The sequence below is a fragment of the Lissotriton vulgaris genome, chromosome 2_2 (genome assembly GCF_964263255.1).
Source record: "Lissotriton vulgaris chromosome 2_2, aLisVul1.2, whole genome shotgun sequence".
In the NCBI taxonomy this organism is placed as follows: domain Eukaryota; kingdom Metazoa; phylum Chordata; class Amphibia; order Caudata; family Salamandridae; genus Lissotriton; species Lissotriton vulgaris.
In genome coordinates this window covers 116,049,513-116,075,760 of record NC_141688.1, presented here as the reverse complement: position 1 = coordinate 116,075,760, position 26,248 = coordinate 116,049,513, and the positions used below count along the sequence as shown (strand labels likewise).

Below are 26,248 nucleotides of genomic sequence, written 5' to 3'. Positions count from 1 at the left end.
TTCCTTCCTTAAACCTGCCATCTGGCTGGGTTCAAAGAGTAGGAGTGTAAATGAAATTGGTTTCTCCTGCCCGTCTCCTCCCTCTATCGAAGATTATTGTTTATGACTCCTCCTCCTGGCTCTGGCATTCCTATGTGGCAGAACCCTTTCCTCCCAGAGTGGCTCTTTAACACCAAGGGCTAATTATCACTTCATCAAATCAGCCTGGCTAATCTACTCAGTGTAGTTTATTAATTTTTAAGTGCCCCAAACACCAAAGTGGACTTTGGGCACAATTTACATTTAAAAGCAGTCCTGCAACACAAGACTGCTTTTAAACTGGCCTCAGGCCTCAGCAGTGCACACATGCAAGTGCGGAAAGGGCTGCTGGCCTCTATACTGCCATGCACTCTTATATACTAGCGACGTAATGGTACTTTTGATCCCCTTATCCTAGTATGTATGAGGGCATTATAGGGGAGGTCATTTCAATCATCAGGGTACCCTAACCCATAGTGTACCCTAGTGTTTGTAGGCTTTTTTACTGCATTCCACATGTAATTTCAGCATGGCACTGGCCCTGAGCCAGGTTAAGCAGAGCCCAGGGACAGTGAGAATAAGTTACCACCAGTAACAGTCAGCAAAAAATGGGACTGTCCCGGGTACAAGAATGACTATGCAACAAGGCCCTAGCAAATTATACTGTATGCTTCACTTGCCCTGCCAGACTCTCCCATGCACATTGACAATCATTGCCTGATTTAAATAAAGCTCTTACAACACCAATAGTGGTCAATATACCCTCCATGTAAGATTGTTTCTAGTTACCATCGGAAACCTCTCCATGTAGTATTGATTCTCTCAAATGATCTCTCCTCCAAAAGTTACTTTTGTTGCATGTAAGGCATCCACCCACATACCCTTCTTGAAGGCAAGATTTCTCCTGTGCCACTCTTTCCAGGTGGCAAGTTTTTGAAGCACATCTGCCAACCTACTATCAGAAGTTCAGTCCCAGTGCTGAAAAAGAATTTAACAATGACCATGTGCTCAGTGTTACCCCTCCAAGGGCTTGGTACATGAGTTCTAAATGGTGATTTACCAAGTTCAAGGGTCAGAAAAGAATAACGAATTGGATGCTGTCCCTACCAAAACCACTGTTGGTGTTAGCTCCATTCCTGCGAGGATGACTACATTTTTTCAGAGGAACGCCTGGTCCATGCATGAGGTGATGTTGCTTATTAGATTCTCTGGTGCGTTTGCCAGCCGGAAATGGATTTGTCGGTCATCTGAATGTATTTGAGCATTCTCGTGGAGGGACTGCACATAAAGACATGTGGATATTCAAAGGTGTGCAAGAAAGAAGTGAACCTTAGGATATTCCCTATTTCACAGATGTAATTTCTCTTGGGAAATCGTAATTGATGATCGTGAAGGACATGGTTTTGCTCCATGTATTCTTGGTATTGTTTCATAACTTTGCATTCCATGACATTCCTAAGATGGGGTATATTAGATATATTTCATAGTTTGAAAGGATCTGCAAGCCTGCTGATTGTTTAGGAGGGGAGCAATAAGATTAAATTGTTAAATACCCAAAACTGATAGATGCATAGCACTGGCTGTATGTGGTTTCTGCCCAATACCTGCTTTTGATACAGTGTGACCATCGAGCATCTCACATTATTGGTTGGTAAAAAAGCTCCACCACATTGCAGTGAGATAAAAGGAAGGTAACTCATGTACAAAACTGATTCTGACCACTGGCACAATTTACATTCCCATTCAGTACAATTTAATCTGAATCACAACAAATATTGTTAGATATCCTAGGAGACATAAGGCCATTATAACACAGGACAGCAGGTCTTTCTGTTCTACTGTAATAAGGATGCTAACTGTGACATCCTTTCTCCTTAAAGACAACTGTCCAACATGTATAGGGCTATTGGTCACTATTAGTGAACTCTGGTTGGTGATCTCTCTGGAGGTGAACATGCCTGTAACTTTCTGCCAATTGAGTTTAGCAATCCAGCTGTCTGACCATATCTTGGCTTACACTGCTCAACCTGGCCATTCTAAAGTCCACAATGCCTTTGCTTCAAATTAAATGTGTTCCTCAGAGATTGCATAACCAGCCTGCTTGTCACAAACCTAGCCTGTGAACAAAAAAGAGCTTTGCCAAGGTTTTATCACTTGTTGCCAGGCCCCAAATGACAATGTTTTCAGACTGGCACCATGTCAGTATAATACAAGTGGGCACAAGGCTGTGCATTTGTAACTATCTTCAGCTTCAGAACAGTTCATGAGGTCAGTAGGACATGTTCTCGTAATCTCGCACAAAGTTGTTATTTTCAAAAGTGGAGACGTGGTAAAATGTATGGTATGGCTTTGTATGACTATTTTATTCCTATCTGAGATTTAAGATGTGAGCTCAACATACAGTGGATTGTGGGTAGTAAAGCTTTAATTGCTCTCATTAGTTTTAGTTTAACATACAATACAAATAAAGTGTATTTTCATGGCTAGCAATTAATTTTCATATTACATTTACAGTCTCATAGGTTTAACTTTGCAAGCCAATGTTCAGCCTCTCCCGCCACTCCCCTCCCCCCCCTCCCCCCCAGGTCAGTAATAGATTTGTACATTTGTAATAAGGGAAAGGTAACACATTGCAGCATACCATACATTGTGTAAACTTGTACTTAATTAAAAAAAGCATTCATATGCTGTAAATTTAAAGAATTTCAGCGGATTTGTGCTGCTTTGCCTTATTAATTTAAAGTGCGTTGCTTCATATGAACCATGAGAGTATCCTAAAAACACTGGTAATTTGATAGTCAGATAGCTACAATATCCAATTTTAGCATTGCCCTGTAATTCAAGCCAATTATAATAAGTTTGAAATTGTGAACATTATATCATCATATTTACAGTGTCGTGGGGCAACAAAAAACTGTTTCAAATATGTCCCAAATAAAAAAAATATATATATATTGTTTGGATAACATTTTAAGAATAGACAACCTAATGTTTTGCCCTTCAAACTCACAATCAGGACTAAGGGATCTGGTTATTAAGTATATAGAACCCTTATAGGTTTATCTTGAAAATATGGTAAAAAGTAGCAAACAATGTACTGTTTGATAAATTGGGATCTATTGGTGGTCTCATATGATAGGCTAATGTATCTACCAATGTGTAAACCGCCATCCTTACCTTGATACCCAGAAAGGATTTCCATTAATGTCTACCTTCATAACAGAGGTTACATTTGACCTGCAAAGATATTCTGATAGTTGCATTAGACACCCATACCTATTACAATTGGAATAACATGGAATCACTCCATACCAAATAACTGCAATTGATACTGGTTCACTGCTTACCCCAGGTCATTACTTGAAACCCTGGAGAGTGGAATATCATTGACATTGGGATCAAGTAAAGGATAACATCTATAAGCTAAAACCATTGATTATGTAGCAATTTGACAATTATTAACTATTAAAGAACAAAATGTAACTAGGATCCACGTTTGATTAGTGTTGAAGCGGTAAATAAAGTAATTCCCTCTTCAATCTTCAAATCATTCTTGACACATCAGTGCAATGCGGGCATTGTATTTTATTTACTACAGTCCCCACTCTGTTGAGGCAGCTTTTTGGGCATGACAACATGTATATTAATATGTGGTTTGGAGTGATAAATGTATGTGTTGCTGGAAGATAAAGAATCATGCAGCAGGACCATGGATAGCCTAAAATATTGCAGTTAGACACCATTGATGATTTCACATCAGAGAAGCATCACAAAGTAGTTCGGTTTTCTTCTTAGGATGATATCATTTGTATCAGGTTTGACTTCTGTTTTTTTATCTTAGACAAGCAAAGGCTATAGGACATAAGGGCAATGAATAAACATTCTTTCCTGCATATAATGCTATCTGAATATTGTTGCTTATTTCTCTCGACATAGTGTCCCTCAAATAGCAACAAGTGGTGTATCACCTGATGATATGAGACTAAAAGTGGCGTAAACAGTATTTGTTCTAATGGTAATTAAAAGGATAAATGCACACGATATTACACAGAAATCCCTCTGGGTTAGGCTAGTATGCAAGATCTAATGTTCACTGGGTCAGTTAAAGGCAGAGTTTGATGGTCTTGAATGTGTATTCCCTTGCCCTGTTGCACCAAGCATTATCGGGCCCTCTTTGATGCATGGTGAGTAGAGATCATAATGGGATAATGAATGGGTCTTTAGAAAGGCACAGCACACATCAGTTGCAAATCACCAGGCACTCTTATAGGGAACATTTTGTTGTTTCTTAACTTGGCTTAGATAATGTCTGGTACACTGGAATCGGGCTGAGCGTGAATTTGTGATGTATTCAGAGGTGCATGCACATTTCTCCCAACTAGACAGTGGCGGCTGGTTACTTTAAAAGCGGTGAGTCATAAAGTCGGTGAAGAGTTTAATTTTAGTGAATGAATTGACTGAGCACAGCTTCCATAATATATTCAGTTTCGAAAAATTAAAGGGCCAAAAATGGTACCGTTTTAAACCAATTTTTGATAAAGAATTTGCGTGAAAATCAATAAGGAAGCGGTAAGTAAATAGTACTAATAAAGAGTAAAGGCCTCTGCACGTAATCAAAGAGGGCCCCAGGCCAAGTTTTATTTAATAAATGATGTTTGGAAGGTGAATTTTGTTGCAAATCAGTGAATACGCCAGTTTGGGATACATGCTTTCATGACATTTATTTTGATGCAAAATATTTTATTAAATTATGTTTGATGTGTTCAAAGAACACAGAGATAATTACATAAAACATTCAACAATAAATCATGTGCCAATTAGGACCCAATTTGGCATATTAATCCTCTGCACCAGCTCTGACCCACAAGTTCTATAAACTGCTTCCTATGTCCTGAAAGTGGCGGGCAAGAATAGGTGCAGATTAATAGTTGAACATGGAGTGCTGTGGTGCATTTGAACAGGCAGGCTCCCAATGAGCAGGCAGACTGGAACTGTGGCATTCAATGGAGTGGCTGCAGGTAGTCACGTGTAAGAGAATGCAGTATGTGTGGAACGAAAGGTCAAGCAGTCACCAAATAAAGCTTGAAATAACCCTGGGCGGTGAACTCGGTTCCGCTCGTCGAGTTTGCAAAGTTTTCCGCACTCCGCATTATGTGGAACTCGCAGAGTTCATAAAAACTTGTGTTCGTCAATGTCAAGTTGGCAAGCGCGAGCGAGGAAAATCGACCTCCCGGCGAGATTTTTCCTCCTTCACAATTGTCAACATCAAGTTGGCGAGTGCAAGAGAGGAAAATCAACCTCCCGGCGAGATTTTTCCTCCTTCACGATCGTCAACATCAAGTTGGCGAGCATGAGCGTGGAAAATCTACCTCCCAGCAAATTTCTCAACGTGGGGGATCAGGTTTCTTATTGTGAGTGATCACGTATGTTTGCGACCGCTCGCGTTGAGAAACTGCCCGTTCGCGTTGAGAAAGCTGCAGCTCGAGTAAAAATCAACTCGCGGCAGAAAAGGAAAGCAGAGACCACTTGCGCTTTGCATAGTGCCGTTCGCAATGACTGCATAGTGTAGACAAGCATCCAGCAATGTGCAATCACCGCGAACAGTATTTTTTTGTCGCACTCCACGAACTGCGATCACGCTTAGCTTGAAAGTGACAGCGTAGTGAAAGATGAGCTTCATGAATGAAGGGCTCACATTCAGCAGAGCAGCTGCAACATGGTGCTACCTGTAGTATTATGCGCCACAGGGTCTCTTCAGATGTTTTAGGCGGTATATAAATGCAAGTTTAAGGGATCAGTTTTAGAGAACACCGCTGCTTTAACTAAACTATGGTTGTAATGCTGTTCAATGTTAGCACAAATGGCAAGAATCAGCAATCCTGGAGATGCAAGACGTTTACTTCTGGCTGCCTGTTCAAGGTATTTCTAGTAATAATTTAAATATTGCTAGTTTTTAAGTTGTCCATTTGTCATTTTCAAACAGCAGTGGCACACATCACATCTCAGATCTGTGTTTGCTGTCACTCCCTGTGTGTTTTCAATAGGCTGTCATTCCAAATAGTCTGTTGTTTCAAATTGACATTCCATTACTCCTGAAAACCCCTCCAGACCAACGTTTCACTCCCACTGTAAACAAATGCCACAGGTGCGTGTGACCCCATCTTTAACATATGGAGTAAGAGGGATACATTTTGAGGTAACGGGCACTCACGGGAATAGACACACAGACAAGGCAGGTCATTTGCACATAGGTGACATATGCTCCTAATGAACACACATCAATTTGCAGGTAACGCGCACGTGCGCGCCATGCAGCTGCAAAAGATCCTCTGATTTAAAAAGGTGAAAAAGTGCACCTTGTGTAACCTAGAGTAATATTTCTCAATTTGCGGTTTTGAGATCTGAAGGGTTCCCTCTGTGCAGCGGGGACTAATCGTTGGTCATTTCTCCCAAAGTATCTGTATATCCAGCACGTGCTGGCGGCGCGCGCTGTAAAACAAGAAGTAAACATAAAACTCGTTCTGCACAGTCCAAATATTGGAAAACGAATAGGGTACACAATTGTTGTGTTTGGAGTTCGGATGTAACCCCAATGAAAGAATAAAATGTGCAATGCCATACAGCGCTGTATGCTTCAAGGAGATAGTTATCAACAGATAACTTTGGTACCATGTTAATAGAAAGGATCTTTGTTATGTTAGTACAGTGTAATGGCGTGATGTCTCAGGGTTTAGCCGGTAACTAATGAGGCGGTCCCTGGCAGTACGTAGCCAAATTAACAAAGTAAAATTGTGCTGGATGCACAGATTAAGCAGTTTATTGCCTGACAAATATGATGACATTTTAAACACTTATGAAAATTGAAATTCAAATATTGGTCTTACCGGGCAAGTAACCATTTTCTTTCATCCTCATCCACCTGCCTCCGCGTGGTTGTGCGTGCCGAGGTGCATACCAGCCCAACGTAGACGTTGCACCAGCCAATCCAGACCCTACTCTCATGTTCTTTATGATAGTATAGAGCTTGAGAGCTGCGCTGGGATTTGGCAAAGCAGGTTAAACAGACACTTCATCTAAGCCATGGGGGCTGTGTCTGTGCAGTCCCTGGCTCCCTGCCAGTGTAGAATAGCGAAGGCCTGGACCACGCATGTCAGGCTGGACAATACCAGACTACTGTCCAACTGGACATGCGCACTTCAGTTACACAGCCCCACTTCGGCTTCACAAAACCATGCCCTCAAGAAAGCAGACAGTTACAGCCATAAGGGGGTAGGAATAAAAGTATTATGTATGAGCTAGGGCTAAAAATAACACATGGTCTTGTTTATGCGGCCGGTGGCCTCTCACAGTGTGCCGGGCGAAGCTCCAACATCTTCTGTGGTCAGCCTCCACTGCTGTTGGAGTAATTTCAGCCTGTTAAGAAGGATGTAGATCCAGTCTTCCTTCTCAGCAAGCAGGGCAGCAGAGTAGGAGTCCGTCAGGCAGCACAGCAGTGTTCTGTAATGTCCGCAACACCAGAGGTGTACTGAAGAGCTGGATCTGAGGGTCAATTTTTTATACCTGATGTCAGCCTTTGAAGCAGGATAAGGTTCTGGAGGTTTCCACCCTCAGAAGTGCTCTGAATTTCCTTCCTCCCTGTCCTGGCCCCAGTTTGTCTGGGGTCACAAATGACTAGCGTCAAAACCCTTTGTGAGTGTGCTAGACAGAGCCTTCGTGCTGCGCAAGTGTGGTAAGTGATAGCTCATTTCCCTCTTCACATCAGAGATGGTCCATCCTGCCCAAACCTATTCACCCTTGGTCCCACTGTCTGAAAGCAATACACAAAGACCAAATGCCAGCTGCACCTAGTCATTCTGACCCAGGAACAGGATGCAGGCACTAAATGGTTAAGGCAAGAAAATGCCAACTTTCTATAAGTGGTATTTTCAGAATTGTCACTTAAAATCTGACTTTACCATTGAAGAGGGATTTAAATTACAATTCTTTAGAAGACAAACTCAACATGTCCACTGGCTACAAATTAAAAGTGATTACTTATTAAATGTAATAAGGATTCCCAATGTTATCAAATAGAAGAGGTAGGCTTTGCAGCTGTGAAAAACGGATTTATGACATGTAAAACTCAAAAGTACATGTCCAGCTTTTTAAATACACTGCAATCAGCCCTCTAGGGTGACGTATATACATGTATTTAAAAGAAAGGTTTCGGTCTGGCAAAAGGTGTATTTTTGTCAGGTCGAAATGGCAGTTTAAAATTGCACATATAGGTTGCAATGGCAGGCCTGAGACATGTTTAAAGCTCTATTTAAGTGGGTGGCACTGTGAGTGCTGCAGGTTCATCAGTAGCGTTTACTTTCCACACACTGTGTAAATGTAGTACCACTTTACTAGGGACTTACAAGTAAATTAAATATGTCAATTATGTGTAAGCCAATTTCTACCATTTTTTAGGATAGAACACAAGCAGTTTAGTGCTGGTTAGTAGCTGTAAAGGTCACAGGGACCTAAAAGCCGCCCAAAATAGGTTCTGGAAACAAGAGGGTAAGGCAGAGAAAATACTCTCTCCTTCTACGCACCCAGAAGAAGCCTCGCTCCGCCGATCTTGCCCTTGCCCAAATCCCACTCATCCACAGAGCCAGAGCGGGGTGGGCGATCCTTCTACATCGCAACCAAGACCTGGAACGATAACCCCCTCAGCATCAGATGAACTTTCACTCTGCAAGAATTCAGGAAGAGCTTCAAGACCGAGCTCTTCAGATGAGACGGACCTGCTCGAACCCCTCGCCCACCCTCCCCAGCGACTGGAGACCGTCAGGGGTGAGTAGTGTGCTTCACAAATCCTGATTGATTGGGGGTGACCCTGCAGAATGGGCCAAGTCCCGCTTTGGCATAATATCATGTAGTGTAGTTCCTATATCCCTGATAGGCTCTGCGCATAGAATTAATATACACTATAATTTTGACGTAGGACTGAGGTCAGTATGTCTCTATCGAGTACATTAAACTTAATTACTTTTGTGTTCCAGCTAACTCAGAGGTCACTAGAAACTTCTCGAATGAACAAGAAGGGATTACTTTCTGACAACCGCATAAACATGACAACTTTGTTTCCCTTGGAGTCGGAACAATCTCAGAATCATGGAAACAATAGATAACCCTTTCACTCAGTCAATCGTGCATGCTTCGTTTCTACAGAGTTTGTACAGAAATAGGGAGATGGGTGTTTCAATAAAAAGGGTTTATTGAACAGTCTTATTTCTCATGCAAGATATATGAACTGCTACAATTGTAAGACATTATGCGAAATATAATACGTGCAGCATTAGCAGTAAGAAAAAATAATACTGTAATAGCATGGTTTGTAGCTATGACATATATTCATTAAAAAATTACATAAATAACACAGGCTAAAATACTCATCAGGTGATTCTAAAATAATCCTACCCCAGTGTACCTAACCTGAGTGCAGTACGAGGGAAGAAGTAGGTGCTGTTTAGTTACAGCATAAGAACGTCCTGAATGAACCTCTAAGGAATATGTTCATGCATGATAAATGAGTTCTTGGAGAAATCAATATCGAAGCAAGGGGAAGTCCTACAGGCTTAAGAGTCTGGTTTTCCAAGAACTCGTTGTGACGTAGATGAACAGATGTAGGTGGCCATGGCTTATATTTGGTTAGCATGGAGAATGCCTAAATAAGGGTTGGATTTCAATGCCTAAATAAGGGCAATGTGAACTGTACCTATATAAGGGCATAAAACGGGAAATTCATATGGAATCTAAATCGACACATAACACCCACTCTGCTTTCGTATGTACGACGTTACTAAATCCTAAACATGTTAAACATATCTAAAACATAGTTTCGCATGATTTGCTAAAACATGTCCAAAAACATATTTTAAAAAAAATGCTTTTAAAAGTGTTGCTGTACGCATTAAAGCAATGCTACATTCTGAGCATATGTAGACGTTTGAATGCTACATGATTGAATCATAAACATATATGCATGATGAAATGGCTTGTAAATACAGAGGAAAAAAGGCCGAAACCATTTCATTTCAGATTACATATTCATTTAGTTGTGGACAAGGTCATATATTGTCTCTGGAAGTATTCAAATAATTCTTGTTCTCTATGAATAGTTTTACTATAAGCAGATTACTTGTGCCAAAAAATGAAAAATACAAATTTGGAAAAACAAAATTAATCATAGGAAAAAGTTCCAAAGTTAGTCACTTGTCTTGTTTTTTAAAAATGAAGGTCAAATTCAAAATCTCTCAGAACACTGTGTGCCAAAATCAAAAGTCAGTGTTAGGGCTGGGAGAAAACATGAAATCTGCGATGTCTGTAGGCAAAAAGTCGTCTACAATTGTAGGTGAAAGCTGGATTACCTCGTTTAAAAGACTAACCGCACATAGATGAGAAGCATCGCCTTCAGCATTGTTTGCATCAGCAATGTTTGTATCAGATGTTACCTGCGTGCCTGTTGTTTCCTCTCGTACCTCAGCAGCAGCATTTTGCGTCAGTGAGATCTCAATGAATGCTGTCATCAGGATTGGTAGCCGCTGGGGACAACACAAAGCATGGGCCGTTACTGGGTCCAGCAGAGTATCGATATCTGAAGGCATGATTGATGGGAGTGTTAGACAGATGTCTAGCATGCATTCTTCACCGCAAATCAGGCAGCGTAGAACAGGTAAGATGCAGACTTGCTAGATTGGTCTGAATGACAGAAACCATGTGGTATTTAATTCTCATCGACGAGGTAAACATAGAATTTGGACGAAGTGCTCACGACACTTCATCTCCAGTAGAGCTCTCTGTATGGTGCTTGGAGTGGCTCTGGTGATTTGGCTTGCCTTGTCGCAGCAGTAGGGGCAAAAATAGGATCCCTGCAATGAGTCCAAAAGGTAGTGGCAGTCCGCCAAACAAAAAGTGCACAAAGTTGGGAAGTATACAGAGGATGGCTTGAAAAGGTGCTAACAGTCCTGAACATACGTTCTTAAATAGATGTACAATACCGCTCTTATCAGACATGTTTAAGATACATTCCAACATTTCTGAGAAATGTATAGGGCAGTTTGTATTCAAAAAGGCATGTATCTCTGTAGAAGTCCTTGCGACTTGTAGATCATAGGTTTCTTTGGCCGAGGTCAGTGGCACAGTTTGTTGTAAAAGAATAGCTTTCATTCTGCTTAGAGTATCAATTCGTATAGAAGAGATGTTCAGTGAAGGCCCCCCACTCTAACATCTGTGTGTGTATGGTAAATCTCAGGATGTCTTGATGTATTCTTTACGAAACCTTTCATATTTGCCTGCTGGTATATGTTTTAGGCAATACTGAAAATGTAAAATTGTAACAGGCACAGTAATTTTACCATGTATGATCCACTCAGTAGCTGTTTTTTCTGCCACTGTGAATGGTAATTTTTCCAGTTTTCCAATGCTCAGCACCTTATAGTCTGCTCCCCTTTGTGCCAATTTGATCTGTTTATCAGTGAGATTGAACTCTGAAAACAGTGACTTAGTGTTGATAAAATGCCAAGGCACATAGCCTGCATGCAGGTTTTGTAGCGTCCAGCCTAATAGCATGATAGAACGTAACTGAGACTGACCATGTTGCAACATGGCCAAGTCTTGTTCCATGATGTCTATGGCAGAAGAAACAATGCTGTCCAATTAATATATCCTGGACGACAGAGTCGGTAACCCATTGTCTACTACAGAGAGAGATTTCTCTAAATTAATACGATCGATTTCTCGTATTCGTTCTGCAGTTTCTGCTTGGGTAATGTTCCATATTTCGTTATAAGCAGCATAGATACCGGCATATATGAAACTTTTTGATGTGGATTTCTTGTTCCTAGCAAGAATTCCCTAAGGTCTGCGCCATCTTTAAGTAAAGATAAGTGTAGTTTTACATCCTCAAGATTATATTTCTGCAGCCAATCAAGGCATAGTTTCCCTACACTGTATGTTGTTACTACCCCAGGATGCTGCCTTTGAGCATATCTTGGGTCTGGCCTATTAATAGTGAAACCCTGTGTTTTGTTCAGGATCGATCTTGACTGTTATTTGTGTCTGTGGGCCAGAGCAACCATTTTTTCCATTCTGGATCTGATTTGTTGTGATGCAAAATAGAAAGTACGTCGACCTTCCCCCTTGTAGTGCTATTACTTGCAGGTATAGGTATGGACAGTGTGTTCATGTCTTTGATCTTGGCTAACCCAAGGCAAGACGTTTGTTGGACAGTGTCATTCAAAAACATAATTTGATCAGGGATGATACAGGCTTTAAACAAAGCTTCTAGACCCTGCACTTGCCAATCTTTTGTACCCCAGACAGTTTTTGTCTCAATGTTGTCTTTCCAAAAGTCGAAAACCTGTCTAGACAGTTGGGAAATAAAGGCTGCAGAATAAATCTGTTTTGTATTGGTTAACATATTTTTCGTTCCTGTTTTGTTCACATTTTTAAAGTAAAATGATTCAGCATTGGATACATTGAACCCTGAAAAATATGGAAATTTAATTGCAAAAGTTTTTGAGCTACCATTTGGAGGTGTAAGACAATGTTCCCATTGGTTATATGTAAATACATTTCTAGCTATTGCAGATTTGTGAAAGAAATGATGACCATAATGGTTATAACAGCACATTTGTTCATAGTCTGATGAACCCTCTAAATATTCATGATTTGGGAATACTGCAGACATTTCTTGATCAGACATCATGTTATTAACAGTCTCGAAGTCCCAATCATGAGAAAAGGTACTAGAGGTAATAAAGTCACTTAATGAAATCTTGAATAAGTGTGGAATCTTCAAAAGCTCCGACGGGCCAAAAATGTCATATTCAGTTCTGTCCCAAACTATACCACCTGGTATAGGAACGGCTGTGATGTTCACTGCTGACAAGTCTCTTTGTTCACGATGGGATGATTTGTGTGGCAGGAGAAGTAAGTTCACTCTTTTACTTTCTGTGTCCATTTGAATATATCTTCCATTTATCAGCATACCCAGATTTATTACCAGAGCTAACCAAAGTAGAAAGAAGAATATTCCCAAAACAATACATAGTTCAATCCATGGTGAAACCAGATAAGTCTTTTTCAGGAGATGAAAAAAGTATGTTGCTTGTTCTTTGAAAGTTCTTTATGCTGGCGAAGTTTCAGGTTCACTGGGATCCTCAGAAAACGTATCAGAGTTAATTAAATAGCCAGAGGCAGTTCTGTCAATGGTTGGAATTGCATTCGGATTTGTTGAAATCGCTGGAACCACTTGATCACTTGTTACTTCGTTGTAAACAGGCAAATCAGGACGAACTGTTATTTGGGACTCAAGAGGAACGAGTTCCATAGCATTGTTGCTTAGTCCTTCATATCTAATTGTAGGATCTTCAAATGTGATGAGTCTCTCAGTTTGAAACTCTTGGATTGTAGTTAGCGAAGTGCGTCTACTACATTGTCGGAGTCCACGTGGCCTACTGCTTATTATCGGCCACATAGTGTGGTTTGATTAGGTCGATGGACACAAACCTTTTCTCCTTTTTACCAGCAAGGGGTGGCAGTAATACTGTTCTTGATCCGTGTATTGCTAGGACAGGTACTGGTTGTCTGCAAGAAGGCTCAAATTCCTTCTTGTCCACGATCTTTTCTCTGACTAAATCACCAAGCTTTGTGATCCAGACAGGCCTTGCTGGGACAGTTGGTTTTTCCCCAGTGGTGGTTGGCTTCAGGAACACGTTGCTTTGTTTCAATATTAGTTCATTTAGGTCCTGTAATACAGCCAAACGATCTTTGATGTCAAATTTTTTATTTTCCACCAATGTTCCATGACAATCAAGATCCGGACCCAACATTTTTGACCCAAAAAGCACCTCATATGGAGTGACACCCCCTATAGAACTTCTTGGCAAAATTTGTAGACTACGTTGAACCCCATATAGAGGTTTGACCCACCCATCACACAAACTTAATACCCTAGCTGTTAAAGATCTTTATGTCCCGTTTTTTTTTCCACAACAGAATTTCCCTCAGGATGGAATGGTGAAGAATACCGCAATTCAACGCCCAAACTGGCCATGGGGTCTTTGTAAGCTCGAGAGCTAAACTCAAGGCCCTGGTCAGAGTGTAGTGTGCCTATTGCATATGTGCAGATAAAGACTCGCAAATCTTTTATAACAGTTCGAGCATTAGCCGAGCGCTGAGGCCACATCCAAATGATTCTTGAACATGAGTCCACTGCGACTATGATATATTTATAGTTACCATCCCTTTGTAAGGGACCACAGTGGCCCAGGTAAACACAAGCTAATGGTTTATCTGAGATTAACAGGGGCGTCTGCGCAGAACATTTCACAGTAGAGACTTTCATCTTTTGGCATAATTCACAGTCCAGGACATAGTTTTTGGTCTGTTTCCTAATGCCAGGCCACCAGTATCTCTGTTTTAGTAACAACACTGTGGCGGAAACACCTGCATGAGCAGAGGTGAGCCTTTCACGTGCTGCTAGGATTAGTCCTAATCTATGTTCCATGTTTGGTATTGCCCTATCCCCCACTCCAGGGATTCGTGCAAACGGAACATTGTTCGCATCAATTATATATGAGTATTTGAGTGGAAACTTTTTAGGTTACGCTGCACCGCTGCCTCTGCTTGAAGCATTGACAGTCAGTATTATTTCCCTGTCTATTTTCGTTTTTGAACGAGTGATTGCAGCTATGGATGCCATTTGCACAGCCCCTGTCGCGGCTTCATCAGCCAATGAATTTCCCTTCAACGTGAACGCCATTACGTTGTGACTCAGCGTGTGTATCATGTGTTTTGTAGGCTGTTTCGCAACTGAACTACTTATTCCCAAAGCGTTTTGTGCTTGATTGTGCCACCTTTTGCATCGTGGAAACCATTTTGAAGCCAAATCTGTAAATATTCATTGTAAGATTGAACATAGTAAAAGGAATCGCAAACTATGCGTGTGGGGAATTCGCGATCCGTATTCTCAAGTGCCATTATGAATGCTTGTAGTTCAACTCACTGAGCTGTACAATCTCCTAGAGATTGCGTTTTTGTGACCATAGGTCTGAATTTGCCATCACGCATACGACCTTTAATGATCGCGCATGCTGCACTATAAGCTTGCTTACTCCCCGTAGCGGGTTGCGCAGATCAGTCAGTATAAATTATACATTGATACTGGTCTAGAGGTAGAATTTCAGAAGGCAGAGGACATTTGTGTTCGTACTGTTTTCAAATAATGATCAAAAACATATTCAACATCAGTTGCAGTAAGAGAATTAACCCATTGTATCCATCTTGGATGTAAAGCTTTTGCATTCCGAATACTAGCTTTTGTAACTGCCTCTAAGGCTGGTACAGGAGTTACGACCATAATGCGTTTCCACTGTGCTAGGGCTCTTTCTTTTGCTACAGCGGTTTGAACTGCGGTCAGAATTTTTTCTGTCGATGTAAATTTCATTTATGGTTGCGTATACAAATGTGATTTATATGCAATTGGTACTTTTTCACCTTCATTAACAGTTAAGTAGGTGAATCCACATTGACCCGGAATTATTCGGATCACTAAGTTGCGTACGTTTACGCGTGTTTGTAAATGTTTTGTTGCTAACATGTCAGTTTGTAGTGAACGCACAATTTCTGTGTGTTCTTTAGTCCAATTTATTGTTTTAAAATCGGGTTTGATTAATTCGTAGAGAGGTTTAACCCTTTCTGCGTAGTTTAGAATGTAAGTTCTTCCAAAATTCAGGAAACGTAGAATTGACTGTAAGTTTTTGAGCGTTTTTAAAGGTTGGAGCAGCGCACACTTTTCTAAAAAGTTGGCTGCCATGCTTTTGCCTTCACTTGATAGTGCACATCTTAGAAAAAGGAAGTTGAGATGGGCAATTCTTGATTTTTTTTAATTGAATTTATAACCCTCATAGGTGAAGCCCAATATAATGGTGTTCACCCTATTCAAGTGCCTGTTCAGGTCATCGTCTGTCAGATAGATATCATCGACATATGACAATGCCTTGTCATCATATGTTTGTAGTAACTCTGTTACCCTTGCTGAGAATAACTTCAGATTATTCTTGAATCCTTGAGGGAGACGGCAGAAGTGACGCTGGGTCCCCATTATTGAGAAAGCGATCAAATACCTACTTTCAGGTGCAATGTTTTGACAAAAGAAACCGTTAGAAATATATAATGTGGTTTTATATTTTTTACGCACAGTGTTATTCATTGATGCCGTAATGTGTGCATTTTGCACTGCAAATGATTTACAACAAGAGTTTAGTTAATCCAAAACTAGACAATATATATTGTCTGGTTTGGAAACAGGAAACAAAGGATTGTTCTTTGATGAGGTGCATGTTTCAATCACCCCTTGGTATTCAAGTTGATCTAAGATCTCCCTGACCTGTTGTTTTTAGCTTCTTGCTTAATTGGATACTGCCTTTGTGCAGTTGGTTGATTTTTTAACTGGATTGTGTGGCGAGGTGAGTCCTCATCCCATCCTACATGATTTTTGTATAATGCTGGAGCTTGGGCAACTGCCCATTTCCTGGCATAAGTATATTTTAAATGTACTGAAACATGGTTGGAGAAGGCTGGCATAATGATGTCTTCGCCATGTGGGCACTCCCTGACAAATTCTGGTGGGCAGTCCCGTTCCGCTAGAAGTATATCATAACACTTTGAAAGTCGCTCCCAAAAGAGTGCTTTCACTTTTCTTGGTATGTCTTCCTCCATCCTGAGTGTTATTTCATATATATCCTATGTGGAGAGCTAACCCTGGTGTCAGCAGTTTCAACTTGAATGTCTTCATTCAGGTCCACTGTCTCCAAAAGTCCCTTCAGGTTCTGGCGAGCTTTTGATTCTTCTGTTGCCCTGTCCAACATTGTCTGAGCCCATTCTCCGTTCTTGAGCTGTGTTCTCAGAATCCTCGGCATGTCTGATCTTTAGACCTGCTAGTTTCTTCTGTGAGAATTGAGGTTTTGGTTTGTTTTTCTGAATGTGTTGATCGTCTTTGGACTTCACTTGTTCTTCTTTTTGATCTGACCGTCCTCTTCTTTCGGATATCTGTGACGATATCTGAAAGGTACGAGAGGAACGTGTATCAGTATCTTAATACCTGTCAGGTTTTCTCAAATTAACCCTATTCCTGAGGTTATACCTCCTTTCAGATGGTTCCTTTTGAGGAGACCTACCTCTGGATTGGGAATCTTTCTCTTTTGAATGTTGTTTGTTATATTCTCACTTCTTTTTAGAAGAAGTAGGAGTGTTTTTAGTAAAGGCCTTTTCAGGACTTTCAGACAGTTGTGGTTTAACTGGTTTCCCACCCAAACTGTCTCTGCCTAATTGTTCATAGGATTTTTCAATTATTCTGGCTAGTTCTTGTGGTTTTTCTGTTACACCAAATTCCCTTAATTCCTGGTGGATTGCCACTGATGCTGCTTCTCCTTTCATATTGGATAATGTTATTGTTGAGACATGGTTAACAATTTTCAGTAATTTCATACCTAAATTCAGAGCAGGCTCTGCCCTGTATTCATTTTGAATCTGTTTCAGGACGTCAGGTTTTGCTGTCATAGACGGAACACCATGTGTTTTAGTGTAGATAGCAGCAAAGATTGCGCCCCAAGTGGTACAGTCTTCCAGATGTGGTGTTATCCCCATTGGTAAACAGATAGTTTTTTGAGCTATCCAGAAAGGAATTTGTTCACGTTTTGCGGGTAATTTACCTATGACTGCGTGTAAAGTCTGTGGTGTGATTCTTAGTGTATTCCCCTGGTGAGAGGCTTGTTCTGGAATAACTAATGGTGGTTGGACTGTGGTCCGCATGGCATATTGAACCAATTGTCTACAAATTCTGATTAACTCTTTGAGTTGAGTAAGTAATTCTATATCTGTCATTTCGTCAATGTCAAGATGTGGTGTATAGCCGGCTAACAAGGCAATGTTGCCCCGGGTCTACCTAGTGGACTAAGCCTGGTAATGTGATTTAGGTGTTTTATGGCGCCTTTGAACCAGAGCTCATGCTCCTGGTATGTGAGTGGAATTTCAATGTCCTCGAAAGGGATATATTCTTCAGGTGGTTCATCTTCTTTGTAGAAGTGAAACACATGTGTTACTGGATTTGATTCTGGGAATACTATCCATGAATAGAATACCTCTGTCTGGTGATATTCATGTGCCTCTATCAGAAAAACACCTTTTGATGTTAGGCCATGTTTTATAGGTTTTAGAGTGATGGCTCTTCTTAAATTTGGAGGAATGATTATAGCATTCTCATCGGTTTCATTAAAACCTGCATAGTTTAATGCTACTGCGACTTGGTCGAGTACAGCTCTACCGGTTTCGGTGTTATTGGCGTCATCGGCCATTATTTAATGAAAATTGCAGAGCAAGTTTCAAGGGAACAAAGATAAGGTGCACAATAATTTGGAACACTGTATCCTTCAACATTGAACAAACCAAACAGCTAATACATAGGATTTTTTGTCCTACTCAGCTATGGCGGATATTATCCCTTTCCACTCCAGACATTTTATGGAGTATTATAACTAGAGGGTCTCTGAGAAAAGCACGACTGAGTTACTTCAGTATCTAGCGTTAAATTAGTGCCTTACCAAACCGTTGGGCACCATGTGGTGTAGTTCCTATATCCCTAATAGGCTCTGCGCATTGGAATAATATACACTATAGTTTTGACATAGGACTGAGGTCAGTATGTCTCTATCGAGTACATTAAACTTAATTACTTGTTTTTGCCAGCTAACTCAGAGGTAACTAGAAACTTCTCGAATGAACAAGAAGGGATTCGTTTCTGACAACCGTATAAACATGACAACTTTGTTTCAATTAGAATCGGAACAATCTCAGAATCGTGAAAACAATAGATAACCGTTTCACTCAGTCAATCGTGCATGCTTTGTTTCTACAGAGTATGTCCAGAAATAGGGAGACGGGCGTTTCAATAAAAAGGGTTTATTGAACAGTCTAATTTCTCATGCAAGAGATATGAACTGCTACAATTGTAAGATAGAATGGGAAGTATAATACGTACAACGTTTGCAGTAAGATAAAATAATACTCTAATAGCATGGTTTGTAGCTATGACATATATTCATAAAAATACATACATAAATAACACAGGCTAAAATACTCATCTGGTGCTTCGAAAATAATTCTGCGCAGTGTTCCTAAGTTAAGTGCAGTACGAAGAAAGAAGTAGGTGCTGTTTAGTTATAGTCTAGTTTAGCTATAGTTGCCAAGAGTCCCTCTAGGTTTTAGTCTGCTCCATGCCTTAGAATGAGAGAGGTTGGAATCTCTTTCCCTGGTCTCGATCTCTCACACCCCGCAAGGGGAGTCAGAAACACTGGAGCTGGATTCTCTGTGAGGAGGATGGTAGCGTCTGGTCAGTGCGTCAGTTGGGGACTTGACTTCCTTCCGAACTTGCCGTGGCGAGCCGCGTCGTGCAAGTAGGCAGTCGGACCGTGGTCCGAAACGTTGTTTGCCATGGCAAGTGAAGGCATATTTGTATCATACCTTGAAGGTGTTTAGGAATGCCAGTATCAATCAATCAAGAAATTTGTATAGCGCGCTACTCACCCAGACGGTCTCAAGGCGCTTGGGGAGGGGGGTCTGCTACTGCTCGAACAGCCAGGTCTTGAGTTGCTTCCTGAAGGCGAGGTGGTCTTGGGTCTGACGGGAGGTGGATGGGGAGGGAGTTCCATGTCATGGCTGCCAGGTAGGAGAAGGATCTTCCTCCCATGGTGGCTCTTCGGATGCGTGGAACGGCGGCGAAGGCGTGGCTGGTTGAACGAAGCTGGCGGGTGGGAGTGTAGAAGGTCAGGCGGCTGTTGAGGTACCTGGGGCCCAGGTCGTGGAGAGCCATGTGTGCGTGGGTGAGAAGTCGGAATGTGATTCTGTTGTTGACGGGGAGCCAGTGCAGGTCTCTCAGGCGTCCGGAGTTGTGGCTGTGCCGGGGGATGTTCAGGATGAGTCGTGCGGATGCGTTCTGGATGCGTTGGAGTCTCTTCTGTAGTTTGGCTGTGGTTCCGGCGTAGAGGGTGTTTCCGTAGTCCAGTCGGCTGGTGACGAGAGCCTGGGTGACCGTCTTCCTGGTTTCGGTGGGGATCCATCGGAAGATCTTACGGATCATGCGTAGGATGTTGAAGCATGAAGATGAGACGGCGTTGACTTGTCTGGTCATCGAGAGGGAGGAGTCCAGGATGAAGTCCAGGTTGCGTGCATTGCGCTGCCCAGGGCTGGGGGCCACCAGGAGTCGTCCCAGGCTGAGGAAGATGGTCCCAGGATGAGGACTTCCGTCTTGTCTGAGTTGAGTTTCAGGCGGCTGTTCTTCGTCCATTCGGCTACGTCTTTCATCCCTTCGTGTATGTTGGTTCTGGCGGTGGTTGGGTCGTTGGTGAGGGAGAGGATCAGCTGAGTGTCGTCGGCGTAGGAGATGATGTTGAGGTGGTGTTGGCGTGCGATGGCCGCGAGGGGGCTCATGTAGATGTTGAAGAGGGTGGGGCTGAGTGAAGATCCTTGTGGTACGCCGCAGATGACCTCGGTGGCCTCGGATCTGAACGGGGGGAGGCGGACTCTCTTCGTTCTTCCGGCGAGGAACGAGATGATCCACTCTAGAGCCTTCTCTTGGATTCCGATGTTGCTGAGGCGTTGTACTAGGGTGCGGTGGCAGACCGTGTCGAACGCTGCGGATAGGTCCAGGAGGATGAGGGCTGCTGTTTCCCCGTTGTCGAGCAGGGTTCGGATGTCGTCAGTGGCTGCGATGAGGGCGGTCTCGGTGCTGTGGTTGGCTCGGAAGCCGGACTGCGAGGGGTCGAGGGATCCGTTCGACTCGAGGTAGGCGGCAAGCTGTCGGTTGACGGTCTTCTCGATGACTTTGGCAGGAAAAGGGAGGAGAGAGATGGGGCGGTAGTTCTTGAGGTCGGTGGGGTCTGCTGATGGTTTCTTTAGGAGGGCGCTGAGTGCGGCATGCTTCCAGCTCTCCGGGAAGGTGGCGGTGTTGAAGGAGCCGTTGATGATGTCTCGGAAATGGGTTGCGATGACGGAGGCGGCCTTGTTGAAGACGTGGTGGGGGCATGGGTCGGTAGGTGATCCGGCGTGGATGGTGTTCATCATGCGGACGGTGTCTTAGGTGCTGATCGGGGTCCAGACACGGAGGGTGGTGGTGGGGTGCGTCGGTTCGGCAGTAGAGTGCGTGGGCTGTGTGCCGAAGCTGTTGTGTATGTCGGCGATCTTGCTGTGGAAGAACGAGGCGAGGGGGTCGCAGAGTTCTTGCGAGGGGGTGATGGCGTTGGCTCCGACGCTGGGGTTGGAGAGCTCTTTGACGATGCTGAAGAGTTCCTTACTGTTGTGTGAGTTGTTGTTGAGTCGTTCCTTGAATGCTGTCTTCTTGGTGATGTGGATCAGCTGGTGGTGTTTGCGGGTGGCGTGCTTGAGGGCAGTCATGTAGTCTGTGGTCGCGTCTTTGCGCCAGGCTTTCTCGAGGGTGCGGCAGTTCTTCTTGGAGTTCTTGAGATCATCGTTGAACCAGGAAGCCTTCTTGCTGCCGGGCCTGATGGGATGATTTTTCAGGGGTGCGAGGTTGTCAGCGCAGGTGGTGATCCACTGTGTGAGGTTGATGGCTGCTTGGTTGGGGTCCGTTGAGCTGGCGGGCGGATTCTGGTTCAGGGATGTGGAGAGCTGGTCGGGAGTGATCTTGTTCCATCTCCTGAGGGGAACCGGCTGCGGTTGATGGTGAGTCGTGGTCCTTCTGAAGCTGAAGTGGACGCACCTGTGGTCAGTCCAGTGGAGTCCGGTGGAGTGGCTGAAGGTGATGTCCTTGCTGGAGGAGAAGACGGGGTCAAGCGTGTGTCCGGCGTAGTGGGTGGGGGTGTTCACCAGCTGCTTGAGTCTGAGGTTGGCGAGGTTGTCCAGCAGGGTGGTGGTGTTGCTGTCGTTGTTGTTCTCCAGGTGGATGTTGAGGTCCCTTAGGAGGATGTAGTCAGTGGAGGGGAGGGTGTGCGGGCTGATGAAGTCTGCGATGTCTTCGCTGAATTGTGTGCGCGGTCCTGGGGGTCTGTAGATGAGGGTGCCTCTGAGTGTGGTCTTGGGGTCGGTGTGTATCTGGAAGTGAAGATGTTCGGCGGCTGTGAGGGTGTCGTTGGAGTTGGTTGTGATGCGGATGGTGCTCTTGTGGACGAAGGCGATGCCTCCTTCTGTCTGGTTGACGCGGTCCCTCCGGGTGATCTTGTAACCGTCCGGGATGGCGATGGCGATGTCGGGCGTTGAGGAGGCGTTCATCCAGGTTTCTGTGAGGAAGGCGACGTCTGGAGATGTGGTGTCGAGCACGTTCCAGAGTTCCACGGCGTGCCTGTGGACGGAGCGGGTGTTGAGCAGGATGCACTTCAGGTGGTTGCTGCTGGTGCTCGGCTTGGCGGGTGCGGCGTAGGTCCGGATGCAGGAGAAGTTGCAGGAATGGCCGCTGAAGGGTCCGTGGGTGCGTCGCGGGGTGGCTCGGTGGCATCCGGGGGTCCGGCCGGTGTTGAGTGCGTTGAGGGTGGCGGCGTCGTAGGTCCGTTGTGTGGTCTGGCGTCGACGGGGGCCAGGGGTCCTGGCGCTGGGCGCGGTCCAGGCGCGGACGGGCGCAGACGGGTTTGCCTTTGGCGCGCCTTCGGCGCACAATTGGCGCGCCCGCTGCGCGTGCGTGGGGGCGACATAAAAAGGTAGCCGGGAGGGAGGGTCAGCTGGGTGGCGGGAGCGGGGCGGCCAATGGGCTGGCGGGGGGCGGGGGCGCAGGGAGGCAGCGGCGGGAAAGTCTGGTGCGGGCGGGCGGCTCAGCGGCGGCTGGGTCGCCCTAGGCGAAGCAACAATAAGGCAGGCAGCAGGAGGAGCGTGGGGGCGTCCAGGCCTGTGCAAGGCTCGGCGGTCGCTCCCGAGGTGGAGGAGAGGACTCCTTAAAAAGTTAGCCGGGAGGGAGGGTCAGCTGGGGAATGAACCCCTAAGGAATAGAAGTTCATGCACAATAAATGAGTTCTTAGTGAAATCAATATCCAAGCAGGGGGAAGCCCTAAAGGCATAAGAGTCTGGTTTTCCAAGAACTCATTGTGACGTACATGATCGGATGTAGGTGGCCATGCCTGTATTTGGTTAGCATGGAGAATGCCTAAAGAAGGGCTGGAATTCAATGCCTAAATAAGGGCAATGTGAATTGTACCTATATAACGACATAAATCGGGAAATTCATATGGAATCTAAATCGACACACAACAATGAAAAAGACATTATTATTAATCTGCATATTAACATGCTTTCAACAATGCAGATGGCACATTTCTTCTAAATACCAGAAACCTTCTCAAAGAAGGAGCAAAAGGCTAAAGATTTAAATTACCACCTCGGCCTTGTTTATAAGAAATACAATTAAAACCATAAGTGAACTTTATAAGAATATTGAAAATTACTTTGACTTTACAAAGAAAGTAATATTTTGGCCTTCTTTGCCCAGAGTTCTTATGTGACTTGCAACATCCTTATAAAGTCAAGTAGGGCAGTGGCGTAGCTACAGCTTTTGCCACCCGGGGAGGCTCCCTAATTTGCTCCTCATTGGTGACGGCCAGTGTAGGTAATAGCGGGAGGGGGGAGTAGTGAGAAGTGCTGCTGCCCCCAAAAAAGTGCCCCCTTCCCCCCCCAGCAACACCTCTGGAGTAGGGAGTACTTTATCCAATATATTCTAAATTAGACTGTGTCGGTTAGAACAGAGTACAACTGAATATTACATCATATTGGGCCTCAGTTATGTGCAAACACGCCTGACGAACATTCTGAAAAAAAACTGTGTGAAAATCATTGCTACAAAACTTTAAATACACTAGCATGCATCAAGTATTGGACTATGTGCATTTAATTTAATGCATACATTTTCATTTCATTTTTGCTTACCATGAAGATGTTGTGTTAGTATTTTAGCAGGTGTACAGAAAATGTCAGCAGCGCCACCAGTCGTTGCCGAGCAGTCACAGCAGGTGAAGCAGGACATACAGGCCAGGCCTGAAGACCCTTCAGGTAAGACATGAACACTTTGAAATGCCAGTTATATGTCAAGGATTGGTGTGTAAGAAATGTGGGTGGGGTTCCCAACAGCCTGAGACCTTTAAAAAAGCAAAGCTGAACATTGGTGCAGAGAATTTTCAGTAAAAAGCAATCTTGCAATGTGTGACTCAATGCTACACCCAGGGCGGGGTCTAGGATGATGCGATCAGTGCCACCGCACTGGGCGCTGACTTTTTTTGGAGGAGGGAAAACCTAGTGTTTTCAAGTACAATATGGTTTTAAAAGCACCTTCTGCTGTGTTCCTCGCCTCCAGCAATTTTTAGGCAACCAAAAAAATGTCAAGATAACTCTAGAACTTGATGGACCTGCTGCAAAGAGATCTAGTTGGGTAAAGTGGAAGTTTTGACCCATCATAAAGTAGCGCAGGAGGTTAGAATGCTTGCTGCAAAGCATGTGTACCATACAGATCACAGAGGTGTATATGATGTAAATTGGTCAATAGGTTACTGTTGTTGTTAGAGAGATCCTTTCGTTACGTGCAATTTATCATTTTCCATCCTAAAATAGAACAGTGACCTATTAACTACCATCAAAGAGCTGCGTGGAAACTTCAAGGTATGGATTATTAGAGTGTTATCATCCTCCCCCCCCCCCAGTCTTTCATTATCCTAATGTTGCAAATATGGTTCACCTGGGTAGAAATCAATTCTTAACAGTAAAGCCTACCATGTTGTTACATTTTAAATTCTGAGTTTTTTCTTCTCCAGACAAGCACTCAATTTATACTACCTACCAGTATGGATGACATGCGACTCCTACACCTTGCAGTACTCTGGCTTATGTACTATTTCCTATACAGTGATTTACACATGTATGATTGATTGTCTCTGTGTAATGTGTATGTGTTGTAAAGTGCTATGACACCTTATTAGTGGAAGTATAAAAAAACAAGCATTAAATATCCAATAGGCCTTCCTTTGATTAAGTTAAAGCTATTTGCTTTGCTAATAGTATTGTATGGCAAAGCAAATGGCTTTAACCCAATAAAAGGCGAGACCTATTGCATTTTCAATGTTTGTTTAAATGAACTTCGACAACATGTAGACACTGCTCTTTTGCTAACATCAGGAGTAGTCTTCACATCACCCCAGTCCCTCCAGCAGTTACAGCAAGAACTCCTGTGACATCATTCGAATTTGAACCCCCACTGGAAAGACAAGTTTGAGTTAAATGATCGCCGCTAACACAGCGGTGGTCTGCAGGTCCGAGGTCAAATTTCCTAAGTTACTCTGTACACTATCCTTGCGAGGTCGGTCAATTAGTACCCTTAAATTAGGTGATATTAACATCTGTTGATTGCAGCGCTTTGAAACCATAAATGTGAATCGGACAGCTATATATATATATACTAGCAGCCCGTCCCGACGTTGTCCGGGTATGAATTGCTGCCGGCCAGTAGTATATTGTTTTGTAGAATTTCGTTTTGATAGCATTTCTTATCTGTGACAGGCCTGTGAAATGCTCCGATTCACAGTGCACTGCTGACGCACTTAAGAGTGCCCTTCAGTAGTGTGTGAACTCGAGTTTCCTTACTTTATTTTCCCTTGCAATATTATATAGTCCGAACTCGACAACATGGCATGAGCACAATTTACATTACAGAAGAACACATTCATTTGTGGTAGGCACGGGGAGACAAAGCGATTTGCCTGGAATTACAGAATGTTGAGCTGATGCCGAGATTCGAACGTAGCTCCCCAGCTCTAAAGTTCGCAATTCTAGAACTTGTGGCGGGAGGTGTGTCTAAAAGTGTATGTCGGTGCTGGCCATCAATGAGAGAGACCTGTGCATTTTTCAAATGGGTGGTGAAAAAATATGCGTATGTTGCTGGAGATGTGGGCCGCCGTGCCACCAACGTACTTACCGGGGGGAGGGTAAACACCCATTATTCCGAAACTTTCTTTCCGCATACCATCACTCCGCATACTTTCATTACGAAAGTACCATGACTACGAAATGCCATTATAACGCATGGCATTACATTTTATATGCTTTTAACACGCATACATTTACAACGAAATTCGTTGTAAATGCATGACTGGTAAAAGCAGGTTTTTTTATGTTTGGATAAGGTAAGTATGGGTATAGGGGTATATGTTTTGGGGTACTG

The 26,248-nt window shown here is 43.4% G+C and overlaps 1 protein-coding gene across 3 annotated transcripts in view; it reads left to right on the top strand.

Annotated features, from left to right (window-relative positions):
• ACSBG1 (acyl-CoA synthetase bubblegum family member 1) overlaps positions 1 to 26,248 on the top strand; it is a 628,810-nt gene that overhangs the window by 202,976 nt on the left and 399,586 nt on the right. For all 3 annotated transcript variants that reach the window (XM_086959413.1, XM_086959412.1, XM_086959411.1), the window contains exon 2: positions 23,987 to 24,090. In XM_086959413.1, coding sequence (XP_086815539.1) covers positions 23,987 to 24,090 — 104 coding nt within the window. The remainder of the gene's footprint in view (positions 1 to 23,986; positions 24,091 to 26,248) is intronic.